Raw genomic sequence first — 15,262 nt, 5'->3', positions numbered from 1 at the left:
GCACATGGATGTTGGTGATATCAGAGTTCAGAAGATGTTGGATCCCCTGGAGCTGGAGTCTGAGGTGGTTGTGTGCTGGGAATCAGGGTATTCTGCAAGAGCATTATCTACTCTTAATTTCAAACACATTCTTTTAAACTCATATATGAGAAAGCAATTAAACTCATATATGAAAAAGCAATGGCATGGATAGATTCTTGAACCCAGAAAGATAACAATAGCAATAGAGATAGGTGAAAGATAGACAGACAGATAGATAGACAGACAGACAGAAGCCACACAACCTTAGCAGTCATACTGGCATACTTTCTTCTTATATCCATTTCTTCTTTCTGTCTATTGATCTGTAAAAATCAAGGACCATATCATCTGTTATCATTTGCAAAGATTAAAAAGGAGAAATCATTACAGAACATCTTAAACATATTATATACTGAATGTAATTAAAAAACAAACGTACCTAGGGAAAAAAGACTCTTAAAATAAGTGAACAGAAATACGTAAAAGTCTGATTATTTCAATTGTTAGCATATATTCAGGGATTTTACACAGAATAGACTATATAGATGTATGTGTCGTTTGCTTATTAAGTGATATTTTGGTATACTGTTATTGTAATCCTCATTATAATTTTAAAAAATACTAGATAACTTAACGGCTAATTCTTGACAACATAAAAATGAAATTTTGCTTTAAAAGTTAATATTTATTTCCAGGAATGAAATAATTCTACCAAAATATTCTATTAATGCATGCTTCAATAATATTCATACTTGCTTAGCATGAATTTATAAGTAATGCCAATGACTCTAAACATGACTAAATTTATTTGAAATTAAAAGGTGATGGGAAATACATGTAACCATTCATCTCATAGTATCTGAAGCTTTCTCACTGTAAGTATTGATCAGAACTGAAAAAATTGTGTCTTATAACATCTTGGTGTCTGAGAGGACAGTTACTGTTGCCCGTATTAAATAGCCTCCGTGAGTTGGCAGTTAAGCCCAAACTTAATAGTTAAGCCCTATTGTGATAGTTAAAAATCATTTTCTCCATAATCTTAAATATAGCCATCGTCAAATCCAATCCAGTCGTACAGGAATTCAAACATCCCTTAGCATCCAAACTCCCCAGTGCCTCCCCCTGCTATGTACCATGTAATCACGTCACAGCTCACTGCATTTGAAAAAATTCCACAGCCACTCATGATAAAAAGTAGCTCTCAGGAAACTAGTAATAAAAGGAAGCTCTTAAATTTTACAAATATTTGCCATAAGAAAACATAGACAAGATGTAGTTATTAATGAATTAATGACCTATTTTTTCATAATCCTAGGAACAAGGCATCACTGCTGTTGAACATTATACTGGCAGTCTTGGCCATTGCAATAAGACACTACAAAGAAATAAAAGGCATGAAGATCAATATTTGTAAACTTTGTTAATATATGAAACTATAAAACTATGACTGTAACTAATAAATCCATCAAGGTTTCAAGATACAACACTGATAAATAGTCAATTGTACTTTTTAAATTTTAATTATTATTTTTATTAATTACAGTTTATTCACTTTGCATCCCACCTGTAGCTTCCTCCCTCTTCTTCTCCCAACCCCCCTCCTTCTTCTCCACCCATGCCCCTCCCCAAGTCCACTGATAGGGGAGGTCTTCCTCCCCTCCCTTCTGATACTGGTCTATCAGGTCTCATCAGGACTGGCTGCATTGTTTTCCTCTGTGGCCTGCTAAGGCTGCACCCCCCCTGAGGGGGACGTGATCAAAGAGCAGGCCAATCAGAGACAGTCCCTGTTCCCATTACTAGGGAACCCACTTGGACACTGAGCTGCCATGGGCTACATCTGTGCAGGGGTTCTAGGTTATATCCATGCATGGTCCTTGTTTGGAGTATCAGTCTCAGATTTTTTGGTTCTGTTGCTCTCCTTGTAGAGCTCCTGTCCTCTCCAGGTCTTACTATTTCCCACTTCTTTCATAAGATTCCCTGCACTCTGCCCAAAGTTTGGCTATAAATCTCAGTATCTTCTTTGATACCCTGGTAGAGTCTTCCAGAGGTCCTCTGTGGCAGGCTCCTGTCCTGTTCCCTGTTTTCTCCCTCTTCTGATGTCCATCCCATTTGCCTTTCTGAATGAGGATTGAGCATCTTACCCAGAGTCCTCCTTCTTGATTAGTTTCTTTAGGTTTACAGATTTTAGTATATTTAACCTATATTATATGTCTAATATCCACTTATGAGTGAGTATGTACCGTGTGTGTTTCTGCTTCTGGGATGCCTCATTCAAGATGATCTTTTCCAGTTCCCACCATTTGCCTGCAAATTTCATGATTTCTTTTTTTTTTTTTAATATTGATACTAAGAACTAAAATTAACCTAAAAACATCCATTTACAACAGTTTCAAGAATACAAGATAATTAGAAATAAGCTTAACACAATATGTAAGATTTCAGAACTGGAAACAACCTATTGTTGGTGAGAATTAAAGACCTCTATGAATAGCTATATAACTACACTTATGGATTGTGCAGTTTAATGTAGGGTAGAGTAATGCACCCATCTTTTCAACATAAAATTGTTTCTAAAAGTCTATATTTTTAGAACATTGAGCATCTACAGCGTTTCAGGTAATTTTTGAGGCAGGGAAGTTGCTGTACCCTATCTGAAGAATTGCAAAGCAGAAGTAACTAAAATACCACAGCTCTAGTGTAGGGATTGACATACCATTTTATAACAGAATATATGTAAATCCAAAATACTCACTTGATTCTTTTAAAGGCTCCACTATGATAAATCAGATAAAAGAGAAAGTTTTTTTTTCCTATAAGTGATATTGTAATAAATACTTGGAAAAAAAAACTGTAAAATTTCACCCCTGACTCACATAATGCACAAGTCATTTAATGAAAATAATATTCAACACAAGCTAATATCACCGGAGTTTAGAAAATGTAAGGACTGTCTCCCTGACTCCAGGGAGATATGCCAAAACAGAAAAGAAAACCAGAAATTGGGCTTTAGAAAGTTTAGTCGTCACATACATTATTGACTCCAGTACTGATATCTCTGGCTCTCGGCTGCCTGTACCTGCTCCAGCAAATGTCAGTGCTACTTTCTGGCTGCCTCGGGCACCTGCACTCATGCACACCGCGCCTCAACACACAAAGAATTTACAATAAAAATCAATTTTAAAAATGAGCAGAAAAAAGTACAACTGGGTAGAAATATCTTGAAATATGTATTAGAAAAGGCTGCTGCTGAGTGTGGTGGCACAGGCCTTCACTCCAGCACCCAGAAGGCAGAGACGGTGGGTCTCCGTGAGTTAGAGGCCAGCCTGGTCTACAAAGTAAGTCCAGGACAGCCAGGGCTACACAGAAAAACCCTGTCTCAAAAAGCCAAACCAAACCGAAACCAAACAAACCAAAACAAACAAAACAAAACATGAAAAGTTTATTTATGGGTTTATTTATTCATGAAAGTTTATTTATGGGTTGTATTGTAATTCCATGCTTGGCTTTTAACAACTACCAAATTTTGCCTGGTTATTCAGCTGGCCAGCATTTTCTCACCAATGCTTTAAAATGGGCCTTTAAAAAATAATTGGAGATTCATATGCAACTGTAATAAGTAAGTATGAGAGTAAGTGCCAGACCTTCTGTCTTCCCCAGTTTCCCCAAGGGAAACATCTTGCAAAGTATCAATCTATAATATTCTAGGGCAAGTGAAGGAATGGACTTGCCAGTGACAGTGAGAAAAGCAAGAGGACACACTCCCTTCTTCCATAGGCTTTATGTAGACGCTACCAGACAGGGTGGCACATATTAAAGGCGTGTCTTTCCACCTCACAAGACCTGGATTAAAAATGAATTTTTTTACTTCTAATAATTTAATTAAGAAAAATTCCCTCTCAGGTGTAAGCAGATGCTTGGGTTTTAGTTAACGTCAGATGTAGTTAAATCGACAAGAATAGCCATCATAATTGTTCTATAAAAGTTGAGCTTACACACACTATCAATATACTGTGCTAAACCACAGCTCATAACTCTTTTTATATGCAACAACTTTTCATTTATTACTGTTTGTCATTATCTCTGTTTAGATTTGTCATCATGGGGAAACTATTCTCATAAATTCATTGGGAAGTAATATTTTCTTTTTCAGAATAATTGTGAGAAGCAACAAATTTTTGCTAGAAATTTCTAGCAAAAACATCTAAACCTGGAGGTTTCTTGCAAATAAATTACTTAAGGTTTTGTTGGTGGTGGCTTATTCTGTTGTTGATACTGTTTTCTTTTCTTTTGTTTTATAAAACAGTGTTTCACTGTGTAGCCCAGGCTGGGCAATTGGCTTGGACTTTTCTATCTAGATCAGAATTGAATCAAGTTCACAGAAAACTGCTTGCCCTTCAGTTTCTTCTTTCTTCTTCTTCCTCCTCCTCTACCTCCTTTCTTCCTCTTCCTCGTCCTTTTGCAAACAAGGATTTTTAAACATTTTTTCTTTATTCCTAAAACACAGTTGACCCAACTGTGTTTTAGCTCCATCAACTGGGAAGAAGGAATGTCAGGAAGAGTGGACTGAGAAATTGCACCTCCTTCCCACCCCAGTCTGGCCTATAGGCAAGTGTATAGGGGCATTTCCTTGATTAATGATTGATGTGGAAGGGCCTAGTCACTGTGGGTGGTTCCAAAGCCTGGGCAGGTGTTCTCAGGTTGTCTAAGAATTGTATAAGGTTGTATATGCAATCCATGAGGAACAATTACCCGTGTTTTCTGAGATGTGTGGCTCTCTACTGGAGCCTGGTCCGCTCACTAGGAGCCTCATTCTTAAACATAGCTGACTCTTCCTGTCCTGGCCGCTCAGCTCTCACCCATGGATAGGACTTCACAAATACCCACCTTTTCTCTGCTAGTACTTGTTCTGGCTTCAGGCTGTACAGGACTTGTGCACGCTGTCACGACTACTGTGAGCTCATTCACACAGCAGCCCTCTCGTTGCTGAGCCCTGAGACAGTGTTTCCATCGCTAGTCTGCCAGTAGTTAATTAATGAACTTTATATACAATCATAGCTTCCCCTTCCTCCTCTTCTTTTAGTCTCTTCCTTTCCCCTTTTCTCTTCTCATCGCCTCTTCTTTTCTCCTCAGAGAAAGGAAGGTCTTCTATGGATATCAACCCGCTTTGGCATATCAAGTTGTGGTAAGACTAGGCACATCTTCTTCTATTGAGGCTTGACAAGGTAGCCAGTTAGGGGAAAGGGATCCAAAGGCAGGCAACAGAGTCAGAGACAGCCCCTGCTTCAGTTGTTAGGGGTCCCACATGAAGACCAAGCTACACATCTTTTACATATGTGTAAGGGGCCTAGGTCCATCCCATTCATGCTCTCTGGTTGGTGGTTCAGTCTCTGCAAACCTCTGCAGGCCTAGTTTAGTTGATTCTCTAGATTTTCTCGGGGTGTGCTTGACCTCTCTGGGTCCTTCAATCCTTCCTGTCCCCCTTCCAGAGTCCCTGAGCCTCTGTGCAGAGGCTGTGAGTCTCTGCATTTGTTTCCATCAGTTGCTGGTGAAGCCTCACTGATGACACTATGCTAGCTTCCTGTCTGCAGGTATAGCGGAAGATCATTAATAGTGTCAGAGGTGGGCTCTCTCTCCTGGTGTGGGTATCAAGTTAGGCCAGGCATTGGTTGGCCATTTCCTCAATTTCTGCTGCATTTTTATTCCTGCACATCTTGTAGGCAGGACAAATTGTGGGTCAAAGGTTTTGTGTCCCCATCCCTCCATTGCCTGGTTACAGGAGGAGGTCATTTCAGGTCCATATCCCCTATTGCTAAAAGTCTTAGCTAGGGTCACTGTCATAGATTCCTGGGCGTTTCCATTGTCTTAGGTTTCTCACTTGTCCTAGAGCTGTCCTAGCAATTCCAGGTCTCTCTCCCTCCATCCTCCCCCACTTGGTCCCTCCTCTTCCTCTCCCCATCCCCCTTCTCACCTTGTTTTTCTCACCCTGATGTCTAGTCTATTTCCATTTCTTAATGAGACTTGAACATCCTTCCTTGGGCTGTCCTTGTTACTTAGCTTGTTTGGGTCTGGAGATTGTAGCCTAGTTATCCTGTAATTTATGGCTAATATCCACTTATAAGTGAATACATACCACATGTGTCTTTCTGGGTCTTGGTTACCTCACTCAGACAATCTTTCTTAGTTCCATCCATTTGCCTGCAAATGTCATCATGTCTTTGTTTTAGCTGTATTCCTTTGTGTAAATGTACCACATTTTCTTTATCCATTCTTCTGTTGAGGAATATCTAAGTTTTTTTTTCCAGTTTCTGGCCATTGCAAATAAAGCTGCTATAAACACAACTGAACAAGAGTCCCATGGTATGATGGAGCATTTTTTGGGTATATGTCCAGGAGTGGTTTAGCTGGGTCTTTGAGGTAGAGCTATTCCCAATTTTCTGAAAAACCTCCAAATTGATTTCCAACATGGTTGTACAAGCTCATCCACTGTCTGTTACACTCTTTCTGTCCATTCTTTTTTTCTTTTTCCTTTTTTTTTTAATGACTCCGGAGCCTTGGGAGGAGGGGATATAGCACAGATGTACTGTTTTCTTAAGGGTTGAATTTCTTATCTTATTTCACCCCTCATTCTGGAGTTTTACTCATTTCTTTATAAAGTTGTTAGTCTTGGTAGAGATTTATCAATTGTTTTGATGTCTTTCAGGAACTCATCTCTTTGTTCATTTACTTTTATCATTTTTCTGTTCTTAGCTTTAATGATCTCTGCTATGGTCTTTAGTATTTGCTTCTTTCTATTGTTTGAGTCTATTTTGCTCTTTTTCTTATTTCTTGAGCTAGGCAGGAAATTACTTTCTGACTCCTTTATCTGCTTTTGTAAGTCCTTAGTGCTATGTTAATTTCAGCACTACTTTATCTGTGTATTACATAGTTAGCATGTCTTTTTATCTTCATTTTAAAAATATACATCCATTCTGGAAGTATGCTTTTTAAAGGTAAAATATTTGGAGAGTCTCCTTCTTTATTTGGTTACTAAATTAGACTCATTACGACTGGAGAACATGTTGAAAATGCTTTGATAACATTCAGATTTATGTTATGGATATGGCCTATAGTGATGACTCTTGACTCCATCCTCTTGAGAAATTTTTTTTATACTGCAGTTATGTAGTGTCTTGTACAGAACAGACTTCTGATGGCTTGTATTTTACCTATCTTAGTTAAGCTATATCCATGCAATTTCTTATATTAGTTGAACCATTTTCTGAGAGTTTTTAATATTTTCCAATTATAATTGTGAATTTATCTGTTTCGTTGCTGAGTTCTTCAGCTCCACAAGCTCCTAATCCCTATGTATGATGCTGTCTTATATACCATATGCATTTTGGATCATTGTGTCTTGGCAGATTGATTTTTTTTAAATCGTGTTCCTTTACAGTAATTCTATTTTTTTACAATCTACTTTGTCTGAAGTTAGCAAGTCAATCTTGTTTTGTTTTAAAATTGTTTACAGACTAGCTTTTCTATTTTTCTTTCTTTCTTGTATACAGCATACGGTTGAATTGTACTTTCTTAGCCTATTCTCTGTCTTTTGTTTGGTGTCCTTGGCTATTTACACTTATGGAAATTGTTAACAGAGCAGGGCTCATTCTCCCATTTTATTGTTTGTTTTCCTTTATTTCTCTTGGTTTTCATCCCATGGTTATTTTATTCACTACAGGTTACTGGAACATTTTTAAAGATTTTACTTCTTTTTTAAACTTATTTTTAGTTTTTTCTTCTTTAATGCAGTACTTTGTAAAGTTTCAGTATTGTCACAACAGACATTCTCATTTACATATAGAATTTATTAGACCATCCAAGAGAAGTGTAACATGTTACTATATCTGTTTAGTCTTAAAGAAAAGCTGTTTTTGTAAACATGTTCTTTGTAGATGAAGGATAGAACATTAAATAGTATGACGATGTCTTATCCACTGTGAAAGCTGATCTCAGCAACTTGCAGAAGAGCCTGCAGTCATAGCCATCCTCACTTTTGCCTCTCATATACTCTCCTAATGTTCTCATCTTTCTGTCATCATTATTTCTGTGTGATAACTTCCTTTAAATAAGAAATGTTATTTGAATCTGTGTTTTAGTATAACAATTCATTCAAATTCCTGTCATTTTTCTCTGGCTAAGTGGTCCCCCCCACTCTGGCGTTTTGTTGTCTGGAATTTAATTATAATGTGACCTACTGCAGGTTTTTAAAAGATATATTCTACTTTTGTGTTTTCTCAGTTTATTAAATGAATTTATGACTTTTACCAAATTTAGAATGTTATTAGCCATTATGTGGAAGGATACAAAATTAACATAATAGAAATCATTAGTCATCCTATATGTCAATGGAAAACATATTGAAAAAGAAATCAAAGAAACAATCTCATTCACAGTAACATTATCTCCCTAAATACCTTGGAATAAAACTAACCAAGGAGATGAAAGACTTCTACAATGAAAATGTTAAAACACTGAAGAAAGAAATTGAGGATGACAGTAAAAAACGGAGAGATTTCCTATGTTCACAGATTGGTGGGGTTAACATTGTGAAATGGCCATTTTGCCAAAAGCAATCTACAGAATTAATGCAATACACATCCAAATTCTAGCTCCAGTCTTCACAGTAATAAGAAAACAAAACCCAACATTAAAATTCATATGGAAGCACAAATGACTCTAGATAGTAAAAACAATTCTGAGAATTGCAATTCTGAGAAAAGCAATACTTCTGGAGATATCACCATATCTGATTTCAAGTTATATTACAAAGCAATAGTAACAAAAACAGCATTGTACAGGCATAAAGCAGACATATAGATCAATGGAGTAGAACAGAGGACACAAATATAAGTCCGTGAAACAACAACTCGACAATTTTGACAAAGATGCAAAAGCACATATTGAAGAAAATAGCATCTTCAAAAAATAGTGCTGAGGAAACTGCATATCCACACAAAGAAGTGTAAAACCTGATCCACAAGACATAGGAAACAGCAACAAAAACCAATTTAACAAAAAAGTTATACTATTTAACAGGAAATAGCAGAAAGAGTTGAAATGAGTGTAAGACATATGATGAGGTATTTGATTTCACTGATACTCAATAAAACAGGTTAAAGCCATAAACTTAAATATTATAAATACCAGACTGACTGGTTAAACATCAAATTGAAAATAATCTAAAAATACTAATTGTTTGCAAAGTTGGAAATCTGACGGACTTCCCTATGGCAATGGCAGTGCTATATCCCAGTAGAGTTCATTTTGGAAGTTATTTAGTAAATACGGAATTAACATTAAATTACAATGGGAATACTCATACAGAATCCATGGTACCAGTGGAATCCTTCAGAATGTCTGTCGACTATAGGAAGAATGGCATCCAGAATCTTTCTGGAATAAGTACTCTGTCAACACCAACAAGAGTGGAAGAGAGGAGATGTCACCAGTGGCCTGAAGCCAGGACAGGTCCTGAGAGGCCTCAGTCGGGGTCCAGTTTGTATTCTCATTTTATACTCTAAAACCACAAGGTGAGGTGGGCAAGCAAGCAAAATTCTACAGAAGCGAATGTGGCAGTCAGCAGGTTGTTAAGGACGATGACTCGTTGTTTCAGGTATTTCTCTAGGTCACTCTGTTCCAGGCAGCAAACAAAGTCAAGCTTGGCAAACAGTCAGGACAACCAGTGCTTTCTGTGACTAACTAAATCAATACATTTGTATCTAACGACTGCTCTTTTCTACTTTACTCTATTTCAGAATGATTGGGAGGGTGATGTAACAACGCAGATGAGTCTCACAACATGAGCAATGATTGCAAAATGTAAAAAAAAAATGTTTTTTAATGATTGGATAAAAGCTATTAATGCAATAGCTGAATGTGATCAGCTCAAGGGGAGAAAACTGCATAGATCTGAAGAGCTCTGTATAGATCTGAATAGATGTATAAAAAGTATTTGAGAAAAAGAACATTTGGTCTCCTGCTACATTTCACATACCCATTCTTGGGGTGAAAAAGTCTCCTCAGCCAGGAGTAAACCCTACAGCATGTATCAAACTTGGTGGTGAGACACAAAAACCCAAATCAGTACAGGTCAAAACTCATCTGCTGCGTGAAGTGGAAGTTTCTGGTTTCTTTGGAAACTCAGTTGTGTCATGTGAATAAGTTTTTTGTTTTAGCCCGAAGTGTGGAATATGGGAATGTTTTTCCACTGCGGAAAAGAGCCTACATGTTCTTGTCATGGGAGGGGCGTGGCTTTTGTGAGCTGGAAAGCATCCACGTGTGGACAATGAGAAGTGATAGGCACTCAGAGACAGTGAGACAATGCCTTTGCACTGCTACACTTTGGAATGGTTCCGTTTGGATCCTTCATTAATCTCCCGGAGAGAAACTCTCCAGAGCCCACATGCTGCGTTGGCGGTTTTGCTGCGTTGGAACTTGTGTTGTTTAGGTGGAGTTCAGCTGCTTTTGCTGAGTCTGCCGGCTGCGGCTGCTGCGTGCTGCTGCTGCTTTGCTGTTTAACTGGACTGCTGGCATCCTGACGACTGAGTTTGGTAATCCCCCCAAAACTCATCAACCTTTATCAGTAGGAAGTAGCTCTAAGAGGCCCACGGCTCCTGTCCTTACTAATCTCCTATGTAAGGTTGAGGTGTTGGAAGGGAGCTGGAGATGTTTAACAACCTTGAATAAAGTAGGTGTTTAAAAATCTAACCTACGGTATGCAGGGGTGGTTCAATATACGGAAATCCATCAATGTGATCCACCATATTAACAAACTGAAAGAAAAAAACCACATGATAATCTCCCTAGATGCTGAAAAAGCATTTGACAAAATCCAACATCCATTCATGTTTAAAGTATTGGAGAGATCAGGGATACAAGGCACATATCTAAACATAGTAAAGGTGATATACAGCAAGCCTATAGCCAACATCAAACTGAACGGAGAGAAACTTAAAGCAATCCCACTAAAATCAGGGACAAGACAAGGCTCCCCACTCTCTCCATATCTCTTCAACATAGTACTGGAAGTCCTTGCTAGAGCAATAAGACAGTTGAAGGAGATCAAGGGGATATAAATTGGAAAGGAAGAAGTCAAATTATCACTATTTGCAGATGATATGATAGTATACGTGAGTGACCCCAAAAACTCTACCAGGGAACTCCTATAGCTGATAAACACCTTCAGCAAAGTGGCCGGATACAAAATTAACTCAAAAAAATCAGTAGCCCTCCTGTATACAAAAGACAAAAGGGCTGAGAAAGAAATTAGGGAAACAAAACCCTTCACAATAGCCACAAATGACATAAGGTACCTTGCTATAACCCTAACCAAACAAGTCAAAGACTTGTATGAAAAAAAATTTCAAATCTCTGAAGAAAGAATTAGAAGAAGATATGAGAAGATGGAAAGATCTCCCATGCTCATGGCTTGGCAGGATTAACATAGTAAAAATGGCCATCTTACCAAAAGCAATCTACAGATTCAATGCAATGCCCATCAAATTACCAACACAATTCTTTACAGACCTGGAAAGAAAAATTCTCAAGTTCATATGGAATAACAAGAAACCCAGAATTGCTAAAACAATCCTCTACAATAAAAGATCTTCTGGAGGTATCTCCATCCCTGATCTTAAGTTGTACTATAGAGCAACAGTTTTAAAAACTGCATGGTACGGGCATAGAAACAGAATGGTGGATCAATGGAACCGAACAGAGGACCCAGAAATAAACCCACACACTTACGGACACCTGATCTTTGACAAAGACACCAAAAGCATTCAATGGAAAAAAGATAGCATCTTCAACAAATGGTGCTGGTCCAACTGGATGTCTACATGTAGAAAAATGAAAATAGATCCATACTTATCACCCTGCACAAAACTGAAGTCCAAGTGGATCAAAGACCTCAACATAAAACCAGACACATTAAATCGGCTTGAAAAAAAAGTGGGAAATACCCTAGAACTCATTGGTACAGGAGAAAACTTCCTGAACAGAACACCAACAGCACAGGCTCTAAGAGCAACAATCAATAAATGAGACCTCATGAAATTGAAAAGCTTCTGCAAAGCAAAGGACACTGTCATCAAAACAAAGCGACCGCCTACAGATTGGGAAAGAATCTTCACCAACCCTTTATCTGACAGAGGACTCATATCCAGTATATATAAAGAACTAAAGAAGCTGAAAAGCAGCAAACCAAGTAATCCATTTAAAAAATGGGGAACAGAGCTAAACAAAGAATTCTCTGTAGAGGAATACCGAATGGCAGAGAAGCACTTAAAGAAATACTCAACCTCACTAGCCATTAGGGAAATGCAAATCAAAACAACCCTGAGATTTCACCTTACGCCCATGAGAATGGCCAAGATCAAAAACTCAAGTGACAACACATGCTGGAGAGGTTGTGGAGAAAGGGGAACCCTTCTCCACTGCTGGTGGGAATGTAAACTTGTACAACCATTCTGGAAATCAATCTGGCGCTTTCTCAGACAACTAGGAATAGCGCTTCCTCAAGATCCAGCCATACCACTCCTGGGCATATATCCAAAAGAGGCTCAAGTACACAAAAAGGACATTTGCTCAACCATATTTGTAGCAGCTTTATTTGTAATAGCCAGAAGCTGGAAACAACCCAGATGCCCCTCAACTGAAGAATGGATGCAGAAAATGTGGTACATCTACACAATGGAATATTACTCAGCAATGAAAAATAAGGAAATAATGAAATTTGCAGGTAAATGGTGGGATCTGGAAAGGATCATCCTGAGTGAGTTGTCCCAGAAGCAAAAAGACACACATGGTATATACTCACTCATATAGACATACAACATAGGACAAACCCACTAAAATCTGTGCATCTAAAGAAACTAAGCAAGAGAGAGGACCCTAACTGAAATGTCCAATCCCCATCCGGAAAGGCAAAGAGGATGGACATCAGAAGAAGAAGAAAACAGGAAACAACCTAGGAACCTACCACAGAGGGCCTCTGAAAGCCTCTGCCCTACAACTATCAAAGCAGATGCTGAGCCTGATGGGCAACTGTTGGGCAGAGTGAATGGAATTTTAGGTAAGAACTGGGAAATAGTAAGAGTTGGAGACGACAGGGTCTCCACAAGGAGAGCAACAGAACAAGAAAATTTGAACACAGGGAACTTCCCAGAGACTCATACTCCAACCAAGGACTATTCATAGTGATAACCCAGAACCCCTGCACAGATGTAGCCCAGGGCAGTTCAGAGTCCAATTGGGTTACATAGTAATGTGAAGAGGGACTGCCTCTGACATGAACTGATTGTCCTGCTCTTTGATCACCTCCCCCTGGGGGGGAGCAGCCTTACCAGGCCATAGTAGAGGACAATGCAGCCACTTTTGATGTGAACTGACAGACTAAGGTCAGAAAGGAGAGGAGAACCTCCCCTATTAGTGGACTTGGGGAGTGGCATGCATGCAGAGGGAGGAGGGAGGGTGGGATTGGGAGGGGAGGAGGGAGGGGCTTATGGGGGGATGCAGAATGAATAAAATGTAATTGATGAAAAATTTAAAAAAAAAGAGAAAAAAATCTGCTGAAAACAGGAAAAAAAATGAACCATTTGGGTTTTGTTCCTGCTTTAAAAAAAAATTAAGCAATTTAAAAGACTTTCAGTTGTATTAAAATAATAACAAATTTTATTGTTAAAGATTTGTGAATCTTAATGCTTGCACAAAATTTAATTTTTTACATTTTGTCAATTACACTTTGCTTTGTTTATTAATAAACTGAAATTTCTTAAACATTAAAAAAAAAAAGAAAAAAAAATCTAACCTACACCTGTGTCTCCCATTCGCCTTAGTGACTTGAAGGTTTTGGCCGGTGCACTAGAGCATAAGGATTCAAGTCTAAGGATCAGTTTTGCAAAACTTAAACTGGTGTCCTACCAGGAGCTGCCTGAGCAGGGATATGTCTTAGGAGGAGAGAGGGAGGGGAACCAAGGAGAGACAGCACTAAAGCTCTGCAAGTCTCACTTCTGGCCTGCTGAATGCAAGAGTCATCGGATTGAGACAGTGAAAGCAGGGATGAGGCCGCGGGTGTCTCTTCTCACACAGCGATGTGTAACCGTCCTGTCTCCTTAGAGAGAGGTGAGCTCTACACATCTACACTTAGTAGTAGTTACAGCTGGAATGTCAGGTTTTCCTCGTGGGCTCGTGCGTCTGAACCCTTGGGTTCTGGCTGTTGGCTCTGTTTTAAGAGGTGGCAGGAACTTGGGGAGAGCAGCTCTCACCTTCCTAACACTGTGGCCCTTTACTATAGTTCTTCACATGTGGAGACCCCCACCCAGAATATTACTTTGTTGCTACTTCACAATTGTAATTTTTGCAGCTCTTAGGGATTGTAATGCAAATATCTGATACGTAAACCTCGTGGGGCTCACGACCCACAGGTTGAGAAAAATCCTTTAGGAGTCGGGTAGTGCTGAAACAAGTGGAGGACACAAGAGGATCGACTCACCGTCAGTCTCCTTCTTATTCCCTGGAGACAAGATCTCTCACTGAACCTCGAACTTGATGATTTTTTAGCTGCATTGGCAGCCAGCCAACCCTACAACACTTTTGGCTCTGCTTCTTACCCCAGCGCTGGAGTTCCTGGCATGCATGGAAACCCGAGGAACTCCGCCCCCACGTGAACACAGCAAGTGCCATATCCACTGCATCATCTCTCTAGACCCAATACTTGGCCCTTTCTGCCTGAGCCCAACACGAATGACACAGTCCATTAAGACATGGAAGGTAGCTGGGTGTGGTGGTATACGGTGCTCTTTGTACTTGGTAGGCTGAAACAGTAGGATCACAAGTTTTATGCCAGCCTGAGTAGATAGCAGATTCCTGCCTCAAAAACATAACAAGGAATAATGAAAAGAATTTAAAAAAAAAAGAGAGAGAGAGAAAGAAATATCTGAGTGTTACATTCTTTCTTTCTTTCTTTCTTTTCTTTTCTTTTTTTTACAGTGGTGTATCAAGGAAAAGTTATTAGTGGATAAATGAATTGGAAAAGAAGAGGATCAAAACCATGAGTAGAGACACCTTTACAAACTTATTATTAAATAGGATAACATGTCAAAGTATGGTCTAAAGATTCTCAGAGTCTCTAAAGCCATTTGGCATTCTATAAAATGTAAATTATTTTTATAACAATAAAGTATTAATTACCTCAGATCCTTCCTAG

The 15,262-nt window shown here is 38.8% G+C and overlaps 1 protein-coding gene across 1 annotated transcript in view; it reads right to left on the bottom strand.

Annotated features, from left to right (window-relative positions):
* The window catches only part of C19H10orf67 (chromosome 19 C10orf67 homolog), a 102,660-nt gene that overhangs the window by 43,453 nt on the left and 43,945 nt on the right, over positions 1 to 15,262 (bottom strand). The window contains exon 8 of the mRNA XM_060372319.1: positions 285 to 344. Coding sequence (XP_060228302.1) covers positions 285 to 344 — 60 coding nt within the window. The remainder of the gene's footprint in view (positions 1 to 284; positions 345 to 15,262) is intronic.

The sequence above is a fragment of the Meriones unguiculatus genome, chromosome 19, assembly GCF_030254825.1.
Source record: "Meriones unguiculatus strain TT.TT164.6M chromosome 19, Bangor_MerUng_6.1, whole genome shotgun sequence".
Taxonomy (NCBI): Eukaryota; Metazoa; Chordata; class Mammalia; order Rodentia; family Muridae; genus Meriones; species Meriones unguiculatus.
This window is presented reverse-complemented; position numbering and strand designations above follow the sequence as displayed.